The following is a 12500-nucleotide window of genomic DNA, read 5'->3' on the forward strand; positions in this document are numbered from 1 at the left end:
TGTCCACTGTCTGTCCACTGTCTGTCCACTGTCTGTCCACTGTCTGTCCATATAACACTGTCCACTGTCTGTCCATATAACCCTGTCCACTGTCTGTCCATATAACCCTGTCCACTGTCTGTCCATATAAGCCCTGTCCACTGTCTGTCCATATAACCCTGTCCACTGTCTGTCCACTGTCTGTCCACTGTCTGTCCATATAACCCTGTCCACTGTCTGTCCACTCTCTGTCCATAACCCCTGTCCACTGTCTGTCCATATAACCCTGTCCACTGTCTGTCCACTGTCTGTCCATATAACCACTGTCCACTGTCTGTCCATATAACCCTGTCCACTGTCTGTCCATATAACCCTGTCCACTGTCTGTCCACTGTCTGTCCATATAACCCTGTCCACTGTCTGTCCACTGTCTGTCCATATACTGTCCACTGTCTGTCCACTGTCTGTCCTGTCTGTCCATATACCCTGTCCACTGTCTGTCCACTGTCTGTCCACTGTCTGTCCATATAACCCTGTCCACTGTCTGTCCACTATAACCCTGTCCACTGTCTGTCCATATAACCCTGTCCACTGTCTGTCCACTGTCTGTCCATATCCCTGTCCACTGTCTGTCCATATAACCCTGTCCACTGTCTGTCCACTGTCTGTCCATATAACCCTGTCCACTGTCTGTCCACTGTATGTCCAATAACCCTGTCCACTGTCTGTCCATATAACACTGTCTGTCCACTGTCTGTCCATATAACCCTGTCCACTGTCTGTCCATATAACCCTGTCCACTGTCTGTCCATATAACCCTGTCCACTGTCTGTCCACTGTCTGTCCACTGTCTGTCCATATAACCCCGTCCACTGTCTGTCCACTGTCTGTCCCTATAACCCTGTCCACTGTCCACTCTCTGTCCATATAACCCTGTCCACTGTCTGTCCACCTGTCACTGTCTGTCACTCTCTGTCCTGTCTGTCCACTGTCTGTCCATATAACACTGTCCACTGTCTGTCCATATAACACTGTCACTGTCTGTCCACCCTGTCCACTGTCTGTCCACCCTGTCCACTGTCTGTCCATATAACCCTGTCCACTGTCTGTCCATATAACCCTGTCCACTGTCTGTCCTGTCTGTCCACTGTCTGTCCATATAACCCCTGTCCACTGTCTGTCCACTCTCTGTCCATATAACCCTGTCCACTGTCTGTCCATATAACCCTGTCCACTGTCTGTCCACTGTCTGTCCATATAACTTTTTGTCCACTGTCTGTCCATATAACCCTGTCACTGTCTGTCCATATAACCCTGTCCACTGTTCACTGTCTGTCCACTGTCTGTCCATATAACCCTGTCCACTGTCTGTCCACTGTCTGTCCATCTTTTCTCCTGTCTGTAACTGTCTGTCCACTGTCTGTATAACCCTGTCCACTGTCCTGTCCACTGTCTGTCCATATAACCCTGTCCACTGTCTGTCCATATAACCCTGTCCACTGTCTGTCCACTGTCTGTCCACTGTCTGTCCATAACCCCTGTCCACTGTCTGTCCATATAACCCTGTCCACTGTCTGTCCACTGTCTGTCCATCCATATAACCCTGTCCACTGTCTGTCCATATAACCCTGTCCACTGTCTGTCCACTGTCTGTCTGTCCATATAACCCTGTCCACTGTCTGTCCATATAACCCTGTCCACTGTCTGTCCATATAACTCACTGTCTGTCCACTGTCTGTCATATAACCCTGTCTTACTGTCTGTCCATATAACCCTGTCCACTGTCTGTCCCACCCTGTATAATCTGTCCACTGTCTGTCCACTGTCTGTCCATATAACCTGTCCACTGTCTGTCCACTATAACCCTGTCCACTGTCTGTCCATATAGCCAACCTGTCCTGTCTGTCCATATAACCTGTCTGTCCACTGTCTGTCCATATAACCCTGTCCACTGTCTGTCCATATAACCCTGTCCACTGTCTGTCCACTGTCTGTCCATATAACCCTGTCCACTGTCTGTCCAGCCCTGTCCACTGTCTGTCCACTGTCTGTCCCTGTCCTGTCCATATAACCCTGTCCACTGTCTGTCCACTGTCTGTCCATATAACCCTGTCCACTGTCTGTCCATATAACCCTGTCCACTGTCTGTCCACTGTCTATCCACCTGTCCATGTCTGTCCACTGTCTGTCCATATAACCCTGTCCACTGTCTGTCCATATAACCCTGTCCACTGTCTGTCCATATAACCCTGTCCACTGTCTGTCCACTGTCTGTCCATATATACATCCACTGTCTGTCCATATAACCCTGTCCTGTCTGTCCATATAACCACTGTCCACTGTCTGTCCACTGTCATCATATAACCCTGTCCACTGTCTGTCCACTGTCTGTCCATATAACCCTGTCACAGTCTGTCCACTGTCTGTCCACTGTCGTCCACCGTCTGTCCACTGTCTGTCCACTGTCTGTCCATATAACCCCTGTCCACTGTCTGTCCACTGTTCATATCTGTCCACTGTCTGTCCATATAACCCTGTCCACTGTCTGTCCACTGTCTGTCCTGTCCATAACCTGTCTGTCCACTGTCTGTCCACTGTCTGTCTGTCTGTCCATATAACCCTGTCCACTGTCTGTCCATATAACCCTGTCCACTGTCTGTCCACTGTCTGTCCACTGTCTGTCCATATAACCCTGTCCACTGTCTGTCCACTGTCTGTCCATATAACACTGTCCACTGTCTGTCCATATAGCCCTGTCCACTGTCTGTCCATATAACCCCTGTCCACTGTCTGTCCATATAACCCTGTCCACTGTCTGTCCATATAACCCTGTCCACTGTCTGTCCACTGTCCCTGTCTGTGCATATAACCCTGTCCACTGTCTGTCCATATAGCCTGTCCACTGTCTGTCCATATAACCCTGTCCACTGTCTGTCCATATAACCCTGTCCACTGTCTGTCCACTGTCTGTCCATATAAACACTGTCTGTCCACTGTCTGTCCACTGTCTCAGTCTGTCCATATAACACTGTCTGTCCACTGTCTGTCCATATAACCCTGTCCACTGTCTGTCCACTGTCTGTCCACTGTCTGTCCATATAACCCTGTCCACTGTCTGTCCACTGTCTGTCCACTGTCTGTCCATATAACCCTGTCCATATAACCCTGTCCATATAACACACTGTCTGTCCACTGTCTGTCCATATAACCCTGTCCACTGTCTGTCCACTGTCTGTCCATATACTGTCTGTCCACCCTGTCCACTGTCTGTCCATATAACTGTCTGTCCACCTGTCCACTGTCTGTCCATATAACCCTGTCCACTGTCTGTCCATACCCTGTCCAACTGTCCCTGTCCCTGTCCATATAACCCTGTCTGTCCACTGTCTGTCCATATAACCTGTCCACTGTCTGTCCATATAACCCTGTCCACTGTCCACTGTCCGTCCATAACTGTCTGTCCATATCTGTCCACTGTCTGTCCATATAACCCTGTCCACTGTCTGTCCATATCTGTCCACTGTCTGTCTGTCCCTGTCCTGTCTGTCCATATAACCCTGTCCACTGTCTGTCCATATAACCCTGTCCACTGTCTGTCCATATAACCCTGTCCACTGTCTGTCCACTATCTGTCCACTGTCTGTCCATATAACCCTGTCCACTGTCTGTCCACTCTGTCTGTCCACTGTCTGTCCATATAACCCTGTCCACTGTCTGTCCACTGTCTGTCCATATAACACTGTCACTGTCTGTCCATATAACCCTGTCCACTGTCTGTCCATATAGCCCTCTGTCTGTCCACTGTCTGTCCACTGTCTGTCCATATAACCCTGTCCACTGTCTGTCTGTCCATATAACCCTGTCCACTGTCCACTGTCTGTCCACTATAACCCTGTCCACTGTCTGTCATATAACCCTGTCCACTGTCTGTCCATAACCACTGTCTGTCCATATAACCCTGTCCATATAACCCTGTCCACTGTCTGTCCATATAACCCTGTCCACTGTCTGTCCACTGTCTGTCACTGTCTGTCCACTGTCTGTCCATATAACCCTGTCCACTGTCTGTCCCCTGTCCACTGTCTGTCCATATAACCCTGTCTGTCTGTCCATATAACCCTGTCCACTGTCTGTCCATATAACCCTGTCCACTGTCTGTCCATATAACTCTGTCCACTGTCTGTCCATATAACACTGTCCACTGTCTGTCCATAACACTGTCTGTCACTCCACTGTCTGTCCATATAACCCTGTCCACTGTCTGTCCATAACCCTGTCCACTGTCTGTCCATATAACCCTGTCCACTGTCTGTCCACTGTCCCTGTAGCCACTGTCCATATAACACTGTCCACTGTCTGTCCACTGTCTGTCCACTGTCTGTCCATATAACCCTGTCCACTGTCTGTCCACTGTCTGTCCACTGTCTGTCCATATAACCCATGTCCACTGTCTGTCCACCCTGTCTGTCCACTGTCTGTCACTGTCTGTCCATATAACCCTGTCCCTGTCTGTCCACTGTCTGTCCATATAACCCTGTCCACTGTCTGTCCCCTGTCCACTGTCTGTCCATATAACCCTGTCCACTGTCTGTCCACTGTCTGTCCATATAACCCTGTCCACTGTCTGTCCATATACCCCTGTCCACTGTCTGTCCATATAGCCCTGTCCACTGTCTGTCCACTGTCTGTCCATATAACCCTGTCCACTGTCTGTCCATATAACCCTGTCCACTGTCTGTCCATATGCCCCTGTCCACTGTCTGTCCATATAACCCTGTCCACTGTCCACTGTCTGTCCTGTCCATATAACCACTGTCTGTCCACCCTGTCTGTCATGTCCATATAACCCTGTCTGTCCACTGTCTGTCCATATAACCCTGTCCACTGTCTGTCCACTGTCTGTCCATATAACCCTGTCCACTGTCTGTCTGTCCATATAACCCTGTCCACTGTCTGTCCACTGTCTGTCCACTGTCTGTCCACTGTCTGTCCATATAGCCCTGTCCACTGTCTGTCCACTGTCTGTCCATATAACCCTGTCCACTGTCTGTCCATATAACCCTGTCCACTGTCTGTCCATATAACCCTGTCCACTGTCTGTCTGTCCACTGTCTGTCCACTGTCTGTCCATATAACCCTGTCCACTGTCTGTCCACTGTCTGTCCATATAACCCTGTCCACTGTCTGTCCATATAACCCTGTCCACTGTCTGTCCATATAACCCTGTCCACTGTCTGTCCATATAACCCTGTCCACTGTCTGTCCACTGTCTGTCCACTGTCTGTCCATATAACCCTGTCCACATATAACCCTGTCCACTGTCTGTCCATATAACCCTGTCCACTGTCTGTCCACTGTCTGTCCACTGTCTGTCCATAACCCTGTCCACTGTCTGTCCATATACCCTGTCCACTGTCTGTCCACCTGTCCACTGTCTGTCCATATAACCCTGTCCACTGTCTGTCCATATAACCCTGTCCACTGTCTGTCCACTGTCTGTCCACTGTCTGTCCATATACCCTGTCCACTGTCTGTCCACTGTCTGTCCACTGTCTGTCCACCCTCTCTGTCCATATAACCCTGTCCACTGTCTGTCCATATAGCCCTGTCCACTGTCTGTCCACTGTCTGTCCATATCTGTCCACTGTCTGTCCATATAACACTGTCCACTGTCTGTCCATATAACCCTGTCCACTGTCTGTCCATATAACCCTGTCCACTGTCTGTCCATATCTGTCCACTGTCTGTCCACTGTCTGTCCATATAACCCCCTGTCCACTGTCTGTCCACTGTCTGTCCATATAACACTGTCCACTGTCTGTCCACTGTCTGTCCACTGTCTGTCCATATAACCCTGTCCACTGTCTGTCCACTGTCTGTCCACTGTCTGTCCATATAACCCTGTCCACTGTCTGTCCATATAACCCTGTCCACTGTCTGTCCATAATCCAACCCTGTCCACTGTCTGTCCACTGTCTGTCCATATAACCCTGTCCACTGTCTGTCCCCTGTCCACTGTCTGTCCATATAACCCTGTCCACTGTCTGTCTGTCCACTGTCTGTCCATATAACCCTGTCCACCTGTCTGTCCACTGTCTGTCCATATAACCCTGTCCACTGTCTGTCCACTGTCCATATAACCCTGTCCACTGTCTGTCCATATAACCCTGTCCACTGTCTGTCCACTCCACTGTCTGTCCATATAACCCTGTCACTGTCTGTCCATATAACCCTGTCCACTGTCTGTCCACTGTCTGTCCATATAACCCTGTCCACTGTCTGTCCATATAACCCTGTCCACTGTCTGTCCATATAACCCTGTCCACTGTCTGTCCACTGTCTGTCCACTGTCTGTCCATATAACCCTGTCCACTGTCTGTCCACTGTCTGTCCCCTGTCCACTGTCTGTCCATATAGCCTGTCTGTCCACTGTCTGTCCATATAACCCTGTCCACTGTCTGTCCACTGTCTGTCCACTGTCTGTCCATATAACCCTGTCCACTGTCTGTCCATATCTGTCCACTGTCTGTCCATATAACCCTGTCCACTGTCTGTCCACTGTCTGTCCATATAGCCACTGTCACTGTCTGTCCATATAACCCTGTCCTGTCTGTCCACTGTCTGTCCATATAACCCTGTCCACTGTCTGTCCACTGTCCATAACCCTGTCCACTGTCTGTCCATATAACCCTGTCCACTGTCTGTCCACTGTCTGTCCATATAACCCTGTCCACTGTCTGTCCATATAACCCCTGTCCACTGTCTGTCCACTGTCTGTCCATATACCCTGTCCACCCTGTCCACTGTCTGTCCATATAACCCTGTCCACTGTCTGTCCTGTCTGTCCACTGTCCACTCCATCCATATAACCACTGTCTGTCCACTGTCTGTCCATATAACACTGTCCCTGTCTGTCCATATAACCCTGTCTGTCCACTGTCTGTCCATATAACACCGTGTCCTGTCTGTCCACTGTCTGTCCATATACTGTCCATCTGTCCTGTCTGTCCACTGTCCACTGTCCACTGTCTGTCCATATAACCCTGTCCACTGTCTGTCCATATACCCTGTCTGTCTGTCCATATAACCCCTGTCCACTGTCTGTCCATATAACCCTGTCCTGTCCACTGTCTGTCCACTGTCTGTCCATATAACCCTGTCCACTGTCTGTCCATATAACCCTGTCCACTGTCTGTCCACTGTCTGTCCATATAACACTGTCCACTGTCTGTCCACTCTGTCCATATAACCCTGTCCACTGTCTGTCCATATAACCTGTCTGTCCATATAACCCACTGTCTGTCCACTGTCTGTCCATATAACCCTGTCCACTGTCTGTCCATATAACCCTGTCCACTGTCTGTCCATATAACCCCTGTCCACTGTCTGTCACTGTCTGTCCACTGTCTGTCCATATAACACTGTCTGTCACTGTCTGTCCACTGTCTGTCCATATAACACTGTCTGTCCACTGTCTGTCCATATAACACTGTCACAGTCTGTCCACAGTCTGTCCACTGTCTGTCCACTGTCTGTCCACTGTCTGTCTACTGTCTGTCCATATAACCCTGTCCACTGTCTGTCCATATAACACTATGTGGTGGTGGTGGTGGTGGTGGTGGTGGTGGTGTGTGTGTGTTTTGGTGGTGGTGGTGGTGGTGGTGGGGTGGTGGTGGTGTGTGTTTTGGTGGTGGTGGTGGTGGTGGTGGTGGTGGAGGTGGGGTGGTGGTGGTGGTGGTGGTGGTGGTGGTGGTGGTGTGTGTTTTTGGTGGTGGTGGTGGTGGTGGTGGTGGGGTGGTGGTGGTGTGTTTTGGTGGTGGTGGTGGTGGTGGTGGTGGTGGTGGTGGTGGTGGTGGTGGTGGAGGTGGGGTGGTGGTGGTGGTGGTGTGTGTTTTGGTGGTGGTGGTGGTGGTGGTGGTGGCGGTGGTGATGGAGTGGGGTGTGTTTTGGTGGTGGTGGTGGTGGTGGTGGTGGTGGGGTGGTGGTGGTGTGTGTTTGGTGGTGGTGGTGTGTGTTTTGGTGGTGGTGGTGGTGGTGGTGGTGGTGGTGGTGATGGAGGTGGGGTGTGTTTTGGTGGTGGTGGTGGTGGTGGTGGTGGTGGGGTGGTGGTGGTGTGTGTTTTGGTGGTGGTGGTGTGTGTTTTGGTGGTGGTGGTGGTGGTGGTGGTGGTGGGGTGGTGGTGGTGTGTGTTTTGGTGGTGGTGGTGGTGGTGGTGGTGGTGGTGGTGGTGGGGTGGTGGTGGTGTGTGTTTTGGTGGTGGTGGTGTGTGTTTTGGTGGTGGTGGTGGTGGTGTGTGTTTTGGTGGTGGTGGTGGTGGTGGTGGTGGGGTGGTGGTGGTGGTGGTGGTGTGTGTTTTGGTGGTGGTGGTGGTGGTGTGTGTTTGGTGGTGGTGGTGGTGGTGGTGGGGTGGTGGTGGTGGTGTGTGTTTTGGTGGTGGTGGTGTGTGTTTTGGTGGTGGTGGTGGTGGTGGTGGTGGTGGTGGTGGGGTGGTGGTGGTGTGTGTTTTGGTGGTGGTGGTGGTGGTGTGTGTTTTGGTGGTGGTGGTGGTGGTGGTGGTGGTGGTGGTGGTGGTGGTGTGTGTTTTGGTGGTGGTGGTGGTGTGTGTGTTGGTGGTGGTGGTGGTGGTGGTGGTGGTGGTGTGTGTTTTGGTGGTGGTGGTGGTGGTGTGTGTTTTGGTGGTGGTGGTGGTGTGTGTTTTGGTGGTGGTGGTGGTGTGTGTTTTGGTGGTGATTTGTAAGTCGCTCTGGATAAGAGCGTCTGCTAAATGACTTAAATGTAAATGTAAATGTTAAATGTGGTGGTGGTGGTGTGTGTTTTGGTGGTGGTGGTGGTGGTGTGTGTTTTGGTGGTGGTGGTGGTGGTGTGTGTTTTGGTGGTGGTGGTGGTGTGTGTTTTGGTGGTGGTGGTGGTGGTGGTGTGTGTATTGGTGGTGGTGGTGGTGGTGTGTGTTTTGGTGGTGGTGGTGGTGTGTGTTTTGTTGGTGGTGGTGTGTGTTTTGGTGGTGGTGGTGGTGTGTGTTTTGGTGGTGGTGGTGGTGGTGTGTGTTTTGGTGGTGGTGGTGGTGGTGTGTGTTTTGGTGGTGGTGGTGGTGGTGTGTGTTTTGGTGGTGGTGGTGGTGTGTGTTTTGGTGGTGGTGGTGGTGGTGGTGTGTGTTTTGGTGGTGGTGGTGGTGGTGGTGGTGGTGTGGTGTGGTCTGGTCTGTACAGAAGGTAAAATGGCGACCGTGTTTTGACTCACAGTCTCTCGAGCTCCTTCAGGTCCTGGAAGGCTCCTCTCTCTATCAGACTGATCTTATTCTCCATCAACTGACTGTGGGGGATGGAAGACGGAGGAGGAGGAGGGACGGGGGAGGGAGAGACGGGAGAGGAGGGGGAGAGACGGGGGGGAGGGAGAGGGAGAGACGAGGAGAGGAGGGAGGGACGGGGAGGGAGAGACGGGGAGAGGAGGAGGGAGAGACGGGGGAGGGGGAGGGAGGGAGGGAGAGACGAGGAGAGGAGGGGAAGATGAGGGGGGAGAGACGGGAGATATGTGGGAGGGAAGAGGAGGAGAGAGAGCAGCACAATTAGACCAAATCATGAGAAAACAAAAAGATAGCCATAGCCTTGCTATTGAGAAAGGCCGCCGTAGGCAGACATGGCTCTCAAGAGAAGACAGGCTATGTGCAACACTGCCCACAAAATGAGGTGGAAACTGAGCTGCACTTCCTAACCTCCTGCCCAATGTATGACCATATTAGAGAGACATATTTCCCTCAAAACAAACCCAGTTTTGATAAACTCTCATATCTACTGGGTGAAGTACCACAGTGTGCATCACAGCAGCAAGACATTTGTGACCTGTTGCCACGAGAAAAGGTGAAACCAGTGAAGAAAAAACACCATTATGTATCCGTTGTCAAATGGCTAGCTAGTTAGCGGTGGTGCGCCGTTAACTACGCTTCAAATCAAATCGGTGACGTCACTTCCTGGTTAACAACGCTTCAAATCGGTGACATCACTTCCTTGTTAACAACGCTTCAAATCGGTGACATCACTTCCTTGTTAACAACGCTTCAAATCGGTGACATCACTTCCTTGTTAACAACGCTTCAAATCGGTGACATCACTTCCTTGTTAACAACGCTTCAAATCGGTGACATCACTTCCTTGTTAACAACGCTTCAAATCGGTGACATCACTTCCTTGTTAACAACGCTTCAAATCGGTGACATCACTTCCTTGTTTCCCTGCTGCTCTTGTGGTTGATGGGTAACGACGCTTCGAGGCAGGCGGTTCTCGATGTGTTGCAGAGGGTCCCTGGTTCGAGTCCCTGGTTCGAGTCCCTGGTGTTACAGAGGGTCCCTGGTTCGAGTCCAGGTTGGGAGGCCATGTGTTGCAGAGGGTCCCTGGTTCGAGTCCCTGGTGTTACAGAGGGTCCCTGGTTCGAGTCCCTGGTTGGGAGGCCATGTGTTGCAGAGGGTCCCTGGTTCGAGTCCCTGGTTGGGAGGCCATGTGTTGCAGAGGGTCCCTGGTTCGAGTCCCTGGTGTTACAGAGGGTCCCTGGTTCGAGTCCCTGGTTCGAGTCCAGGTTGGGAGGCCATGTGTTGCAGAGGGTCCCTGGTTCGAGTCCAGGTTGGGAGGCGATGTGTTGCAGAGGGTCCCTGGTTCGAGTCCCTGGTGTTACAGAGGGTCCCTGGTTCGAGGCAGGCGGTTCTCGATGTGTTGCAGAGGGTCCCTGGTTCGAGTCCAGGTTGGGAGGCGATGTGTTGCAGAGGGTCCCTGGTTCGAGTCCCAGGCTGGGAGGCGATGTGTTGCAGAGGGTCCCTGGTTCGAGTCCAGGTTGGGAGGCCATGTGTTGCAGAGGGTCCCTGGTTCGAGTCCCTGGTTGGGAGGCCATGTGTTGCAGAGGGTCCCTGGTTCGAGTCCAGGTTCTCGATGTGTTGCAGAGGGTCCCTGGTTCGAGTCCAGGTTCTCGATGTGTTGCAGAGGGTCCCTGGTTCGAGGCAGGCGGTTCTCGATGTGTTGCAGAGGTTCCCTGGTTCGAGTCCAGGTTGGGAGGCGATGTGTTACAGAGGGTCCCTGGTTCGAGTCCCTGGTGTTACAGAGGGTCACTGGTTCGAGGCAGGCGGTTCTCGATGTGTTGCAGAGGGTCCCTGGTTCGAGTCCAGGTTGGGAGGCGATGTGTTGCAGAGGGTCCCTGGTTCGAGTCCCTGGTTGGGAGGCGATGTGTTGCAGAGGGTCCCTGGTTCGAGTCCCTGGTTGGGAGGCGATGTGTTGCAGAGGGTCCCTGGTTCGAGTCCAGGTTGGGAGGCGATGTGTTGCAGAGGGTCCCTGGTTCGAGTCCAGGTTGGGAGGCGATGTGTTGCAGAGGGTCCCTGGTTCGAGTCCAGGCTGGGAGGCGATGTGTTGCAGAGGGTCCCTGGTTCGAGTCCAGGTTGGGAGGCCATGTGTTGCAGAGGGTCCCTGGTTCGAGTCCAGGTTGGGAGGCCATGTGTTGCAGAGGGTCCCTGGTTCGAGTCCAGGTTGGGAGGCCATGTGTTGCAGAGGGTCCCTGGTTCGAGTCCAGGTTGGGAGGCGACGTGTTGCAGAGGGTCCCTGGTTCGAGTCCAGGTTGGGAGGCGACGTGTTGCAGAGGGTCCCTGGTTCGAGTCCAGGTTGGGAGGCCATGTGTTGCAGAGGGTCCCTGGTTCGAGTCCAGGTTGGGAGGCCATGTGTTGCAGAGGGTCCCTGGTTCGAGTCCAGGTTGGGAGGCCATGTGTTGCAGAGGGTCCCTGGTTCGAGTCCAGGCTGGGAGGCGATGTGTTGCAGAGGGTCCCTGGTTCGAGTCCAGGTTGGGAGGCGATGTGTTGCAGAGGGTCCCTGGTTCGAGGCAGGCGGTTCTCGATGTGTTGCAGAGGGTCCCTGGTTCGAGTCCAGGCTGGGAGGCGATGTGTTGCAGAGGGTCCCTGGTTCGAGGCAGGCGGTTCTCGATGTGTTGCAGAGGGTCCCTGGTTCGAGGCAGGCGGTTCTCGATGTGTTGCAGAGGGTCCCTGGTTCGAGTCCAGGTCGGGCCGTAAAGAACACCTAGACGTACATTTGTAATGTCTTCATTTATTTTGGAACTTTCTGTGAGTGTAATGTTTTACTGTTCATTTTTTAAATTGTTTATTTTCACTTTTGTTTATGATCTATTTCACTTGCTTTGGCAACGTAAACATACGTTTCCCAATAAAGGCCATTAAATTGAATTGAATAGAGTTGAATTAAATTGAATGGAAATGAATTGAATTGAATGGAAATGAATTGAATGGAATTGAAAGGAAATGAATTGAATGGTAACATATGTTTCCCATGACAATAAAGCTTCTGAAATTGAAATAGGATAGAATTGACAAGAGGTTACTTCAGTGTGTTGATAGGACAAGACACACACACACACATATATTTTAAGGACATAATCTCTTAGAGGTATGTGAGAAATACCTACCCCACACTGCCATTCCCTTTAAACAGTTGAGCAACACACACACACACACACACACACACACACACACACACACACAC

At 51.8% G+C, this 12500-nt stretch overlaps 1 protein-coding gene across 1 annotated transcript in view; it reads right to left on the reverse strand.

The window, feature by feature from the left end:
* Nucleotides 1–12500, reverse strand: part of LOC135571190 (slit homolog 2 protein-like) — a gene marked incomplete at its 5' end in the record, with an annotated part of 68029 nt that overhangs the window by 37510 nt on the left and 18019 nt on the right. Inside the window, one exon of the mRNA XM_065016975.1 lies at nt 9217–9288. Within this exon, the coding sequence (XP_064873047.1) occupies nt 9217–9288 (72 nt within the window). The remainder of the gene's footprint in view (nt 1–9216; nt 9289–12500) is intronic.

Source organism: Oncorhynchus nerka, unplaced genomic scaffold, assembly GCF_034236695.1.
Source record: "Oncorhynchus nerka isolate Pitt River unplaced genomic scaffold, Oner_Uvic_2.0 unplaced_scaffold_702, whole genome shotgun sequence".
Lineage (NCBI taxonomy): Eukaryota > Metazoa > Chordata > Actinopteri > Salmoniformes > Salmonidae > Oncorhynchus > Oncorhynchus nerka.